Source organism: Manacus vitellinus, unplaced genomic scaffold, assembly GCF_001715985.3.
Source record: "Manacus vitellinus isolate BGI_N305 unplaced genomic scaffold, ASM171598v3 scaffold_10_pilon, whole genome shotgun sequence".
Lineage (NCBI taxonomy): Eukaryota > Metazoa > Chordata > Aves > Passeriformes > Pipridae > Manacus > Manacus vitellinus.
The window spans coordinates 9,534,133-9,547,391 of NW_021938838.1; the positions used below are offsets into that span (position 1 = coordinate 9,534,133).

General features: G+C 43.9%; 2 protein-coding genes across 2 annotated transcripts; one reads left to right on the plus strand and one right to left on the minus strand.

The window, feature by feature from the left end:
* Nucleotides 1–1,629: 1,629 nt before the first annotated feature.
* Nucleotides 1,630–3,223, minus strand: TERF2IP (TERF2 interacting protein). Its single transcript, XM_029965552.1, has 3 exons — nucleotides 3,120–3,223; nucleotides 2,929–3,013; nucleotides 1,630–2,347 (listed from the first exon to the last, which is right to left on the minus strand). The coding sequence occupies exons 1-3, from the start codon at nucleotides 3,221–3,223 to the stop codon at nucleotides 1,907–1,909; spliced, it is 630 nt and encodes a 209-aa protein (XP_029821412.1). The 3' UTR covers nucleotides 1,630–1,906.
* A 901-nt stretch (nucleotides 3,224–4,124) lies between these two features.
* Nucleotides 4,125–13,179, plus strand: KARS1 (lysyl-tRNA synthetase 1). The gene is made up of 14 exons (XM_008927605.3): nucleotides 4,125–4,232; nucleotides 4,714–4,858; nucleotides 5,046–5,211; nucleotides 5,670–5,763; nucleotides 6,020–6,206; nucleotides 6,462–6,587; nucleotides 7,322–7,441; nucleotides 7,655–7,817; nucleotides 7,917–8,090; nucleotides 8,803–8,888; nucleotides 9,553–9,638; nucleotides 9,946–10,072; nucleotides 11,731–11,874; nucleotides 12,117–13,179. The coding sequence occupies exons 1-14, from the start codon at nucleotides 4,141–4,143 to the stop codon at nucleotides 12,201–12,203; spliced, it is 1,797 nt and encodes a 598-aa protein (XP_008925853.1). The 5' UTR covers nucleotides 4,125–4,140; the 3' UTR covers nucleotides 12,204–13,179.
* The last annotated feature ends 80 nt before the right edge of the window (nucleotides 13,180–13,259 follow it).

The window sequence follows — 13,259 nt, forward strand, 5'->3', positions numbered from 1 at the left end:
GTTGAGATCCTGAAGACAAGGTAAGGACACAGATTCCATTGGTATAAATACTGGACTGGGAAGATAGGTTTATGGGAGTGGACTGAAGAAGCCCATGGCACAATTGGAGATGCCATTCTCCCACCTCCAATGGGAATATGTAGCTCAAACCAGAACAACAGAATTATTTTTACCAGGTTTTAACAGTGTTCTAGAAGACAAGGAGAAAAATTTGTTACCAGACTTGGGGAGGACTGAAATACCTACAAATACCTCTTCCTAAACATCTCTTTCACATGTAAATTGTGGATTCCCTTTAACACACATCTACAGATCACCTGCTACCTTAGCGATGTGGACATCTATATTCCTACAACTAAACTTCTAATCCCTGCAAAGGGTGGGATGTTGTATTATGGAAATAATAGTGTTATTACAGGGGATCTTGTTGTTGAATGACAAAATCCATGGTGAGCAGGCAGCACTGGCATCATGGTACTAAGTCCACTGAAAGCAAGGCATCTTCCTTTACACAGTGTTTGTGCAAACTTAGGGCAGGTAGGCTGACATAGAGAAGTGGGACTTGTACTGTGCCAGAGAACCACATAGCCAGTTTTTCTTCAAAGTCCCTTTAAAATAGACCTTAACATATCCAGCTAATAGCATGGGGTCTCAGAAGCCTCTTCTTATTGAAGTTATAGTAAAGAGCTTCCTACTTTAAGTGCCAAGAAGCCTGATTTTGAGCAAATATAGTCTTTTCAATACATTACTAATTATATCTCTACATCAGCTTGAGTGACTTAAGTTCTATTATAAATACTTGTTTTCAGTGGACTCAATCAATGCTGTCTATCAAATGTTTACCTGAACAAAAGCCTTGATAGTGTTTCCAGTCAGTCAGTAAACAAATGACATAAAAGTAATATATAATGCATTTCCTTAGTGTACTGTTTTGAAAATTACTTTAACTTCTGCTTCCTGGAATGGGAAGCTTTTTGCTGCAGGGGGTGACAGATCTCCTGTTGATGAACCTGGTCATCAGCAGTACTTGGATTTCAAATCCAGCTGGTAAAGTTTCTAATTTAAAATTCTTACTATTCTGTTTGCTGTGATGTCTTGCACTCCCTTGTTAAGTGCTTGTCTGGCCTTCCACACAAGTCTCAAATAACCAGCCTGAATGGCATGAATGTACCAAATAATTAGTGTTTTTTCAGCAGGAATGACCTGTCCAGTGAAACACTGCATAGTGCAGTTTCAGCATTTATTTGGTTACATTAGTTAACTCCCCTAATAATCAGTTGGTGTTTCAGATGTTTCTGTGGTTTCCTGAAATAGCAGTCTCATTATATCAAACTGTTACTTACTCTCAAGATAATCTGAATTTGGCTTAAAATCAGCAACTTCCCAATCCACCTTAATTTGTGTGCCACAGTGCAATAAGCAAAAAACCCAAAATATAAATCTTTAGGAAAAAAAATTTGGTTTTACCAGCCCATTTAATTTCACCAAAAGAATGAACTCCAGCTTTATAGGATTCACTTCAAATAATATTATGTGACCAGAGCACAACGTGCTAAAATTACCCAGTTTTTCAGATTGTGACTGTATACTAGCAACTATCACAACTTAGGTGATACCTTAACTCTGGGCACTCTTAGTTAACTTGTCTCTCCTACTTCTATTATGGCACATGGCTCTGGAAGCTGGTGTACTTTTTCCAACTAGAATATATGGTCTGGTACATGTGTTACTTTGCCTGGATTAAGGAAGCTGCACCACTTCAACCTGTAGAGATAAAAATGGGCCTTTTATTAAAAAAATTACTTTAAAGCATTGAAACTTCATAATGTTGATCAAATTTTCCATCACATTTCTGAAATTACTATAAAGTTCCTGCCACAGTCCTAGATCAGTCGTCCTCCTCTTGCTAACTCTTCCTAAATGCTATCCGCTTTGCTACATTTTCAGCTCCAAATTTGGCTATCAATTTATTTCTGACATGTTCATCATCCTCTTGCAATTCTAAATCATCCTCTCTGCTCCATACAGGGTACCCATCCAAGCGCTGCCCCATCTGCAGAAAGTCTGAAGCAGCCTCCACTTCACCACTGTTTTTCAGAAAGGCCTGTGTAACAGTGAACAGGTCCACGCTGAACTTCTCCATGAACTGCTGCATAGTTTTTACTACTTCTCCCACCACACTGGAAGAACAAGTGCTTGTTGGTCTTTCTTCCCTTTGTAACTGAGTGTCAGGGAAAGCAGAGTCCTCCAGTCCAGATTTCAAATCAGATGCTGTTTCTCCTGGGGAATTTCCTCCTTCATCTTGTGAAGAAAGTTCTTCTGAAACGTCCGAAGTGTCGCTTTCTGACTGAGAGTAAAAGAAGTGGAGTCACCAATTAGACATGGTATTTTCTGACCAGCTTTTTTTACTACTGCTACCAGCTACCTTCCACCGTGACTCTGCAGTATATAAAAACCTCAGAAATTACTAGGCATGGTAAAATTCAATTACTGAAGTTAAGCTGTATGTGTTAATGAAGAAACACTTGATCATAGAAAGGCATGAAATACAAGGGAGACTTTGAACAAACTAAGCATAAAAAGCAAAAGTGATGATGCAGTGGCAGGAACATTTTGTGCCTGAGGTGAAAGGATGACTTCTATTTGCCAGTGAAGGTTTTAACGTGACAACCCCATCACATAAACCTCCTCATGTTAACTTGGGCAGGGAACAAAGTTAAGAAAATCTGTGGCAGCAAGGCCCCGTGCATCACAAGCTACGCAGCTGACAGCTCACAAGAAGCTCCCCTTTAGCCGCAGAAGGGATGTCACGGTGCAAAGGCATTTCACTTGTTAATGACGCGTAGGGATGCTGCCGCCTGTGACACCGGGGGGGGTCGCCCCGGAGCCGCTCGCGGCACCGCTGCTGCCCGGGCTGGCCCCACTCACCTCCGCGCTTTCGAACTCCCGGTTATTGGCCGCGAAGAGACCCGTGACCTGCGAGGTCTCCTCCGCCTGCAGAGGCTCTGCGGAAACACGCGGGCACCGTCAGCGGGGCCTCAGCGGGGCCTCAGCGGGGGCCCGGGCCCGCGCTCGGCCCCCGCCACCTGCCACGCCCTGCCCGCCGTGTCCCCGCTCACCCCGCGAAGGGCAAGGCGGGCCGCAGGTGCCCGCAGGAGAGGCGGTCGCGCAGATGGGCTGCCCCAGCTGTGCGGGTCAGGCCCGCTTCCGCTCCCAGCTCCATCCACTAGCGCCGCCCGCCCGCCCGCGCCGCGCCCGCCGTCGGCACCGCCCCGCAGGCAGCGCCGCGTGTCCTCCGCCTCGCGTGACAGGGCCAAGGCGGCCGCGCCGGGGCGGCGGCGGCGGCGGCGGGGGGCGGCGCGCGGGCAGCACGAAGGGGCTCCAGCGGCAAGGCCGCTCGTTGCGGCTCCACGCCTCCGTCAAACGCTACGTAGCGGCCTGGAGCGGCCCCCGCCGGGCGCCGCTCGCGCGGTGCTTCCGCCAGGGAGCACGGGCCCCGGGATCTCCTGCACGCGGCAACAAGCCGCCCGCCGCGCCTCAGTGGCCAGCAACCAGCGGCGCGCCCGGCCGGCAGCTCTGGGCCGCCGCCGGGCCACCGCACCGTAAGCACACCCCGCGCCCGCCACGCGCAATCGGTCCGCCGCCCTCCGTCGTCCCACGGCCGCATCCGGGCACGCCCGCGCCGCTCGACCGCCTCGGCGCCCGCCATCACTGCTTCGGGCCGCGCGCCATCGCCCAATCACCCCGCCCGTACGCCCCCCTCACACGCTCCCCAAAACCTCGCCCCCAGACCGCCCCCCAGACCGCCACCACACATCATCCACGACGGCACAGTGACCCCGCCATACCACGGCACGAATCCCGCCCATTGCCATTAATCACCGCGCGCAGGTTGGCTGTAGTCCGGGTAAGGCGGTGGCTGGCAGGGCGGAGATGGCGGCGGCGGCAAGGCCGAGACGCGACAGACGCGCGCGTGCGAGGCGGCCCGGAGACCGAGTCGCACCTCAGCAAAAAGTGAGGGTGGGCGGGCAGGCGGGGCCGGGCCGGGGAGGTGAAGTTGAAGGTGAAGGTGAAAGTGAGGCGAGGCGAGTGTCCGGCTGACTCAGTGCGTGTCTCCGCCAAGGCACCCGGCGGAGCCCCATGCTGAGCCCCGTCGCCGCGCGGCTCCGCGGCTGGGCCTGGAGGGCCGCGCCCGCGCTCCGATGGCGGCAGGCGCTTCATGACCGAAGCAGGTCGGTGCTTTGCGTCTGGCTCGGACCAGTTCTGTCCTCACGGAGTCCCGGACGGCGGGGTCGGGAGCGCGGCAGGAGCCTGAGTGCCCTGGGGAAACGGGCCGGACCGCGAAGGCGGCTTCGGGAACCTTCCGTTCGCCTGACCTCTTGCAGTGGGGACCTTGCCTTGTTTCACTTTCACGCTGCGTGGGGCTGCCAGGCTCATTGTAGTAAAATGGGTGTGGAATACCCCTAGACGCTTAGGCGTTGTCTCCGCTGTTTAATTTCGCTTTCACTTTCCCTGAGTATTTGTATCGTAGGATATGAACTAAAAGAGTTCAAAGAATAAAATGTTCAAAGATGCTTAAGCGTTATCTTGACTTTTGGGCAGATTAAGAGAAGTGACAGGGTTATTTGGCAGGACCCTGCCAAAATCTTACTGTATAATTGTTTCCCTGTAGAAGTATCAGGGTATCTGCTACATCTGGTTTCTCTTTTGCAGTGAGCTGAAGAGACGTTTAAAGGCTGAGAGAAAAATAGCTGAAAAAGAGGCAAAGCAGAAAGAGCAAAGTGAAAAGGATTCAAATAAGCCTTCCTTGACATCTGAGAATAATGCTGGAGCTGATGAGGAAAGCTTGGATCCAAATGTGAGCATCTAGTCTCATGCTTATTGCTGTTCTGTGAATAAATCTTATTGACTTAAATTTTATTTTTCTCTTCGTGATTAACAAAATGGCTTTTCCTGTATAAGGGCAGCTGCATTTTGATTTGCACCCTGTAATATATTTTCAGATTCTAATAAAATCGTTTGATTTTGTTTGTTTCTGGTGACAGCAATACTTCAAGATTCGTACCCATGCAATCCAGCAGCTGAAGGGCACCAGTGAAGATCCCTATCCCCACAAGTTCCATGTAGACTTATCTCTCTCAGATTTTATAGACAAGTACAGTCACCTGCAGCCAGGAGATCACCTGAAAGACATTACAGTGAGAGTGGCAGGTAAAGGCTTATGTGGGATACAGAAATATGTAAAGTCTTAGCTGCTTTTATTGATGGGTTGGTCTCTTTTTGAATTTTGCTGATCCTCGGTCGTGAAGTCTGTAGCAATGTTAAACGATTTGGGACGTGTCCCTTCAGACTGAGTGGACCTGTGCAGCATCCCTTACAACTAGAAGATCAGATTGTAATGTGGGCTCCAGGACCTAAAGTGCATATGGTATTAACTTTGAGACTTAACTGCTTCTCTTTCACAGTCAGCAGCAGTTTTGCTCCACCTAGGCTTTCAGGATCCTGCCTGAAGCTCTCATGGCATGGGATTAGACTCAGCAGCAGTACTCCCGCTCTGCTCAGTGCAGAGATGATGATTCTTTGTCTAAATGATAATTCTGTGGCTCTTGTCCCTGTTTCCTTTCTGCTGGGGACTCTTTTCCTGATGTTCTGCATGCTTTGATATTTAGGTCGAATCCATGCGAAGCGCGCCTCTGGAGGGAAACTGATTTTCTATGATCTTCGTGGTGAAGGAGTCAAGCTGCAGATCATGGCAAATTCCAGGTAAGGAGAGGTATTCCCAGTAGCGTTCTATACAGCACTGTATTTTGGGGCCTAGAGATCTGTATTTGAGTATTCTATTTTGTCTATGGGTTGGCTTAGGCAGCCAGATAACATTATGCTTAGGATGTTGTGTTTGTCTTCCCTGTTGAGTAAATTTTTTTTTTTTTTTGAAGGATTTGGTCTTGGGAGAGACTTGAGGACAGTTTGGAAGATTGAATTTTAAACAAACCTGCTTACATTTGTTTTGTAATTACAGCTTCTACAAATCCGAGGAAGAGTATTTCCTTGTTAACAACAAGCTACGTCGTGGGGACATTATTGGTGTAGAGGGGAATCCTGGGAAAACAAAGAAAGGGGAACTGAGTATTATTCCTTATGAAATCACTCTGTTGTCTCCATGCCTGCACATGTTGCCTCATCTTCATTTTGGCCTCAAAGATAAGGTACTTGTCATACCTGCCAGTCTTGGAGGCAATTTGACAGATCATAGAAGGGTTTGGGTTGGAAGGGACCTTAAAGATCATTTAATTCCAACACTCCTGCCATGGGCAAGAATGCCACAGATAGGACTGAATGGATGACCTTTGGTACCTGTTGATGTTGTCGGTCAGCAAAGGAACGTTAGTTTTGGTTTGATATTTGTTTCCTTTCGCATCACGTTTTATCTAGCTTGTTCTAAGGGTATGTGTTCTTTTCAGGAAACTAGGTATCGTCAGCGATATTTGGATTTAATTCTTAATGATTATGTGAGGCAGAAATTTATAACCCGTGCAAAGATCATCACTTATCTTCGGCATTTTCTAGATGAGTTGGGCTTCCTTGAGGTAAGGCTTCAGTGTTTATTTCTTTCCCGATACTGAAAGTGTTTAGAGCTTCTCAGCTTCAAGGGTGCTTTATATTCAGGCTCGTATGCAAAGTACTTACAGAGGTAATATAATTACCTTAGCATGATGTGTTTTATCAGTTTAATGTAATGGGAGCCATTCCTTTCTTCTCTTTTTAAAGTTAAGACTATTCGTCAGTTGGCAAGGTTATGACTTGGGAAATTTTTATCAATGTAGTACTCCAAACTACTGCTATTTTTGGCTTATTCCAGTACATTAAGTGGAAACAACATCTTTGAAATGGTGTTTTGCTGCTGGAGATAAAAGCAGGGGTTACTTCCTTGGATAAAATTGGATTGCCCTGACCCATGTGCAGGAGCTTTCACTTGGCTTTGCTGAACTTCATTTTCTGCAGTGTAGAGAGAGGATTTTGTGGTAATGTCATGGTGCTGTTCCTGGCTTTGGTAACAGCAGGTTCATGTTTGTAGTAAATGTGAATGGCTCTTGATAGCAACAGATCAATTATATAATTTGTTTTTACTGACCACATAAAAGAAATGCACTTCAGAATTGTTTTACTATATTTTTCATATATTTCATAAAGTGAAATGTCAATAAGTGAAATACAAAGATTTTTCATCAAAACTAGGTGCGGTTTGTTTGCTTGATCTGTGCAGTTCTGTTTTGGAAACAGATTTGATGAAAACAGGACAATTTTTGTTGTTATTTTACAGATTGAAACTCCTATGATGAATATAATTCCAGGTGGAGCTGTGGCAAAACCATTTATCACATACCACAATGAATTGGATATGAATTTGTATATGAGAATTGCTCCAGAACTTTACCATAAGGTAGAATGCAAGCCTCTCATGGCTAAGCCTGTATTCTTCAAACTGCTTTAAAAAAGTAAATGTAGTGCAAATGAGAGTAATTCTTTGAAGAAAGGTGGACTTGTCTCATCTTGAATGAGATTTGTAAGGTTGTGCTGCAGTTGTGTGTGTTCGAGCTCTCTTTAAGGTCTTTTGAAAAAGTCAGTGTATTTACTACAATTCCATTTTGTTTAGATGTTGGTGGTTGGAGGTCTGGACAGAGTATATGAAATTGGGCGTCAGTTCCGGAATGAAGGAATCGATTTGACTCACAATCCTGAGTTCACAACTTGTGAATTCTACATGGCTTACGCAGACTACCACGACTTGATGGACATTACAGAGAAGTTGCTTTCAGGTGATGTATGCAGTATTAATAACAAAAGAGGAAGAATCTCTGGAAGAATTGCTTATTATGTGGCATACTCTTCTTCTAAACTCGAGGTTCCTTTTGTAGGGATGGTGAAACACATTACTGGGAGTTACAAGATCACTTATCATCCAGACGGTCCAGATGGACAGGCGTACGAGATAGATTTTACTCCTCCCTTCCGGCGAATCAGCATGGTGTATGATCTGGAAAAGGCCCTGGGAGTGAAATTTCCACCGACTGAGTGTTTTGAAACTGAAGGTTAGATGCTGAATGTGAATGTCCTAGAGTTCTTCCTTAACAGAAAGTGGGCAAAAGGTAGCAAGTTCTCAGCCTGCAGTTTGTCAGCTGCATTTTTGAGGTAGTGCTAACGCATGGGATTACTTCTCTGTGGTTTTGTCAGTTTACCCAAGAGTCCAGAAAGAAACCTTAATACCTTGCTGTCTTTGACAGGATCTGACTCTTTTTGGCTCTTCCTTTGTTGGGTATATGTGAAAGGATGTACTCAAGAAGTGTGATGTGGGGAGTTCCTGATCTGTTGAAGAGATGCAACTTTTTACTTCTTATTTCTTCTGTCTTTTGTGCAGTTGAGTTTCTGTGCCTGCAATCATAGCTTAGGTGTATGATTATTAGGGACTTTCTTCAAAATGTACTTAAGTGCTATTTTATTCCTGGAATCAATAGACATAAGAAAACAAATTCATACACTTCTTAGTGATTTTTTTTTTCTTCCAATAATAATGTCCAGCAGTCATGTGGTGGTATCAAATTTCTGAAGTATAACATAACTTATATTTTACTGTAAATTATTAAAGCGAGACACTATTTTTGTGGATTGACATTTAAGCCCGTGGTTTTCCATGATGTCTACCATTAAGATCTTCTAAATCACTCTAAAACATGTTGAAGGATCTAGTAAGAACAAAAAATGATCGCTTGGGTGGCTTTTCTAATTTTTTGTTTACAATTTCAGAAACTCGCAAGTTCTTTGATAATCTTTGTGCAGAGAGAGACATTGAATGTCCACCTCCCAGGACAACAGCCAGGCTTCTTGACAAAGTAAGGGTGCTGTTTTTATAATCCTAATGTCTTTGAGGGTTTATCTGTATCAACAGAAGCCTCTTCAGAGAAGTTTAACTGGGAAACTGTGCTGAAGTGCATATCAGCTATTGCTGTATTAGAGTGAGAAAACTTGCTGTGTCAAAATCTTCTTTTGTGTTGTCTACACTAAAATGTAGTTTACTTATGTCTGCTTAATTTGAGTGCTAGAGAATTTTAGTTTGTTAGCTGGTGTCTTGTGGTTAAAGCAGATCTGCTTTATCTCATGTCAGTTTTGTCTGAGATGTGTGTATCTGTAGGTACCTTACCAAACAGGTAGGCTTAGCGTGTAGTTCCGTCAGCTGTACCCAAACACTGTCTGATAGCTGTTCTGATGCTTTTCTTTTTGGCCTTTGTTGTTACATGCAAAGTGAATTATTATACAGTTTTTGCTATGTCATTTTTCTTACCTGACTAGGACACACACTCTCTGTTAATGAAGACATTACCATGATCAGAAATTATTACTTGGGAAACTCTTAGAATTTATGGTACCACCTTCAGTAGCAAAGGGAAGAAATCAGGATGCTTTGTGAAGGCAGTGCTCGGAAAGTGATATTGTTTTTGTACTCTATGTAATTTTGTTTTTGTACTCTGTGTAATTGTTTCACTTTTGTTTTCCCAGTTAGTTGGTGAATTCCTGGAAGTCACATGTATCAACCCTACATTCATCTGTGATCACCCACAGGTCATGAGTCCTCTTGCCAAATGGTAAGAGTATGAGTCACAGTCAGTATGTAATTCTTTTAAATGCTCTATTCCTATTTTTAAAAAAAAAAAAAAAAGAAGTCACATATGTGAAAACAGAGATTTTGATGTTGTGTGCTAATTTGTGAATTCTGACACAAATCAAGGTTGGTTCCCGAGCTGTGAAACCCATCATCCAGGGAAAAAGCATGTCGAAGTTTTGACAGCTGTTAGTGCCAAGTGTGCACAGTCCCCCATAGTAATGTATGTGCTCTTTGCTTCAATAAATATGTTAATTTTAAGGTTTGGCTGTTTTGCCTTCTTCACGCAGGCATCGCTCCCATCCAGGACTGACTGAACGCTTCGAGCTCTTTGTGATGAAGAAGGAAGTGTGCAATGCGTACACGGAGCTCAACGATCCCGTCCGACAGCGGCAGCTCTTCGAGGATCAGGCCAAGGTATGATGTCTTACTGATGGTGAATCAATGATACAGATGTGTAAGCAAAGAGTATTTCCTATGGCTCCTCCAAATCAGTCACTGGTACCTACTGCTGAAAAGAGTTACTACTTTGAGGTGAGTGTTGCTCACTCAAGTGAAAGCCTGTCATTAAAATTCAATTCCTCTTAAAGGAACCTTGCTCTCTAAAGTAAGGAACCTTACTCTCTAAGGTAAACAAGTCCAAACACTGCTGTTGATTAGGGTTTTTTTAGTGCAACTTTGTTTTGGAATATTTTCCCTTTTATTCTACCTAAAGTACTAATCTGGAAAAACACAAATGTGCAAAGTGTTTTCTGTGTCTTGCCTAGGTTGAAAGTTATTTTTCCCCAACTAAGTATTTACATAGTCATACAACATTATACTTTAAGTTCTTAAGTAAATTTTCATGTCCAGTAAGAGTTTGAATACTGTGCAAGAAGTAGCTTAATGTCCTGAAATGAGTTATTAATATTTTAAGTCGACTCACAGAACAGAGCTGCAGATTGGAAATTATTAGCTTGCAAATTTATGTTGCTAGGTTTCTCTAAATAATAGGTCTCTTAAAGGAGTGACTGAAACTCATTTTGTTATTACTTAGGTATACACAGCCATGAATGCCTGCTTGTCTCCAAATGATTGAGGTCAGATGTGGTTTGCAGAAACAAAGCTGTCCTTTATACTGTCTCTGATTGCTTCACAGCGCCTGAGAGGATTAAACAATTGTCAAAATCAGTAAAATAGACTTATGTTAATGAACTTACTTGATAGTAAATTGCAAAATGTTCAGTCAGAATGACTAATACTACAAATGCCTATTATGTTTCATCTGTTGTATATACATTTACTGTAGCTGTCTCATGATTATAGTCAGACTGTGCAGATATAGGATTATATGTATTGAATGAAAATTTGCCTGAAAATTTAATGTTAAGGTGGAGACTGAGGTGAACAATGACAGTTTGCACTTCAAGATTTCAGGCAGAAAACTTTGCTCTAAGTCTTTTGCAAAGTCTTCCTTGAAACTGGGCAAAAATGTTTGCTGTTGTTTTGACATGTTTGGCATTTTCTAAATTTGAGATGGCTAGTCTGCTTTTTTATTATTGTGACTTTTGTCACTTGGAGGCTGTCAGGGCATTAGTTACTATCTCAGTGTAGGGTTTTTTAATTTTTCTAAGTGAGAGGAAAAAGGCAGTCCCTAAATTTTGTTTCATGGAGCAGCTACTGATGATTCAAACAGTTATGCTTCTTAGTTGTTTCTGCAAACATTAAAGGAGGGGTTGCAAGCAATAAAGAACCTGAGAAGCTTTTAAAAGCAATTAATTCCACTGTCATCTGCTGCTGTATGGCTTTGAAGATGGCTTTTACTGAAGAGCCTGGGCCTTTGCCAAGAAAGGAGACTGACAGGTCAGAAAGGAACTGAGCCTGGAGCTGTTTTGGGAGCACCTGTACAAGTGGCCCCCACAGTTGTCCAGGTGCTGCGGTTCCTTCATTTGTTACTCATTTGCACAGCTGTACAGGGTTTAGATTTCATCAGCTCCATGGCTGCTACAAATACTAGTATTCCTCTTTTTTGGTAGCAGAAGTGGTGCTATCTAGCTCTGTACAATCCACCTTTTACTATTAACTTCCTCATTTAGGCAAAAGCTGCAGGTGATGATGAAGCCATGTTTATTGATGAAAACTTCTGCACTGCCCTGGAGTACGGCCTTCCTCCTACAGCCGGCTGGGGCATGGGAATTGATCGCTTGACCATGTTCCTTACAGACTCCAATAACATCAAGGTAAGCATTGGCAGTGGCAGTGCCTAACTGCAGGCTTTTCAGGGAGCAGGGAATGGCATTCTGCAAAGCTGGCCATCTCCTCAACAGTGACAAATAGTGCAGCCGTGTCAGAGGCCTGGAGATGCACAGTTCCCCTAGGAAAAGCTCCTTCACTGTGCCTGCTCAGCTCTGGGGAGGCTGAGCTGGGCTGGGGCTGTTCTCACGGGACCTGTGCGCGGTGCTGACGCTGTCACTGTCCGCAGGAGGTGCTGCTCTTCCCCGCCATGAAGCCAGAAGACAACAAGAAGGAGGTGCAGCCTGAGCCCCCCGCCGAGGGCACCTCCGTGTGAGGCTCCAGACCGTCACTGGCACCTCTGTGTGAGCGCGGGGTGGCGCGAACATAAATAAAGGCAACGCTCTTTGCACCCTGACAAAGGTTGTTAATCCTGTTATATGCTTTTGCTTAATTTACCTGAGAAACTTGCCTGATATTAATGTTGTTGGAATCTTTCCTTGTCTGAGAAATTTGCCTGAGAATCCTATAACTTTTAAGGTAAGACACGTAGTTTGAAGATGTTTTTGTATTGCTTAAAAGCAGTAACCAATCAGAAACCAGCCTCCAAGGCTGTGAGACTACCCAACCAAGAACAAAGAACAGAAGAACCAGTTTCATGAGTTGGAAACGACAACTGAAAGGGAACTGTTAAACACTATCTGCTAAATCTTTTATATTCCAAATTAAGCTTGAATTTATTAGTATAAGTTTTTTAAAGATTTTAATTTTTCTACTAACACTTTAATAGAAAACATTTAATAAAGAACTAACATAATTCTATGTTAGGCTAAAGTATATGTACAAGAACCTTTGATTTTGCTTAACTTGCTGAGAATTTTCTAACTTTTGAAATAATAGGAACTGGGAAAGGAACATAACTTTTGCAAATAGATAACATATATCTTCGAACTGACAAGTAACCAGTCAACTTCCAGCGTTGAAGTCATTTGAAAGGCTGTGAAACAAGTCATTTGAAGCGAAAAGATATAAGCAGTACAACGGAATTATTTATGGACTAAAAAGATGTGTTTCTAAGAGACTGTAAATGTAATTAGATAAAAGGACGCTAGATGGGAGCAGAGACCGTGAAATAATTACAGTGATAAATATAGCGTGGGCGTGGACTAGGCGGGATTTAACATGAATGTGTAATGACTTGTGAAAAGAGAAGGTTTTTGCTTTTGTGATGTTGTCGGAGCACTTAAGGGCGCGTTTATCCCCGGTGCGCCCCAGTACTGTCAATAAAGGACGCCTGCTCAACACTGACAAAATTGCGGCCTTGGGGTAAATCTTTGTTTCGGCCCCGCTGTCGTTGCCTCTGCTGCGCGTGCGCAGGAGCCGCTCTCCGGCC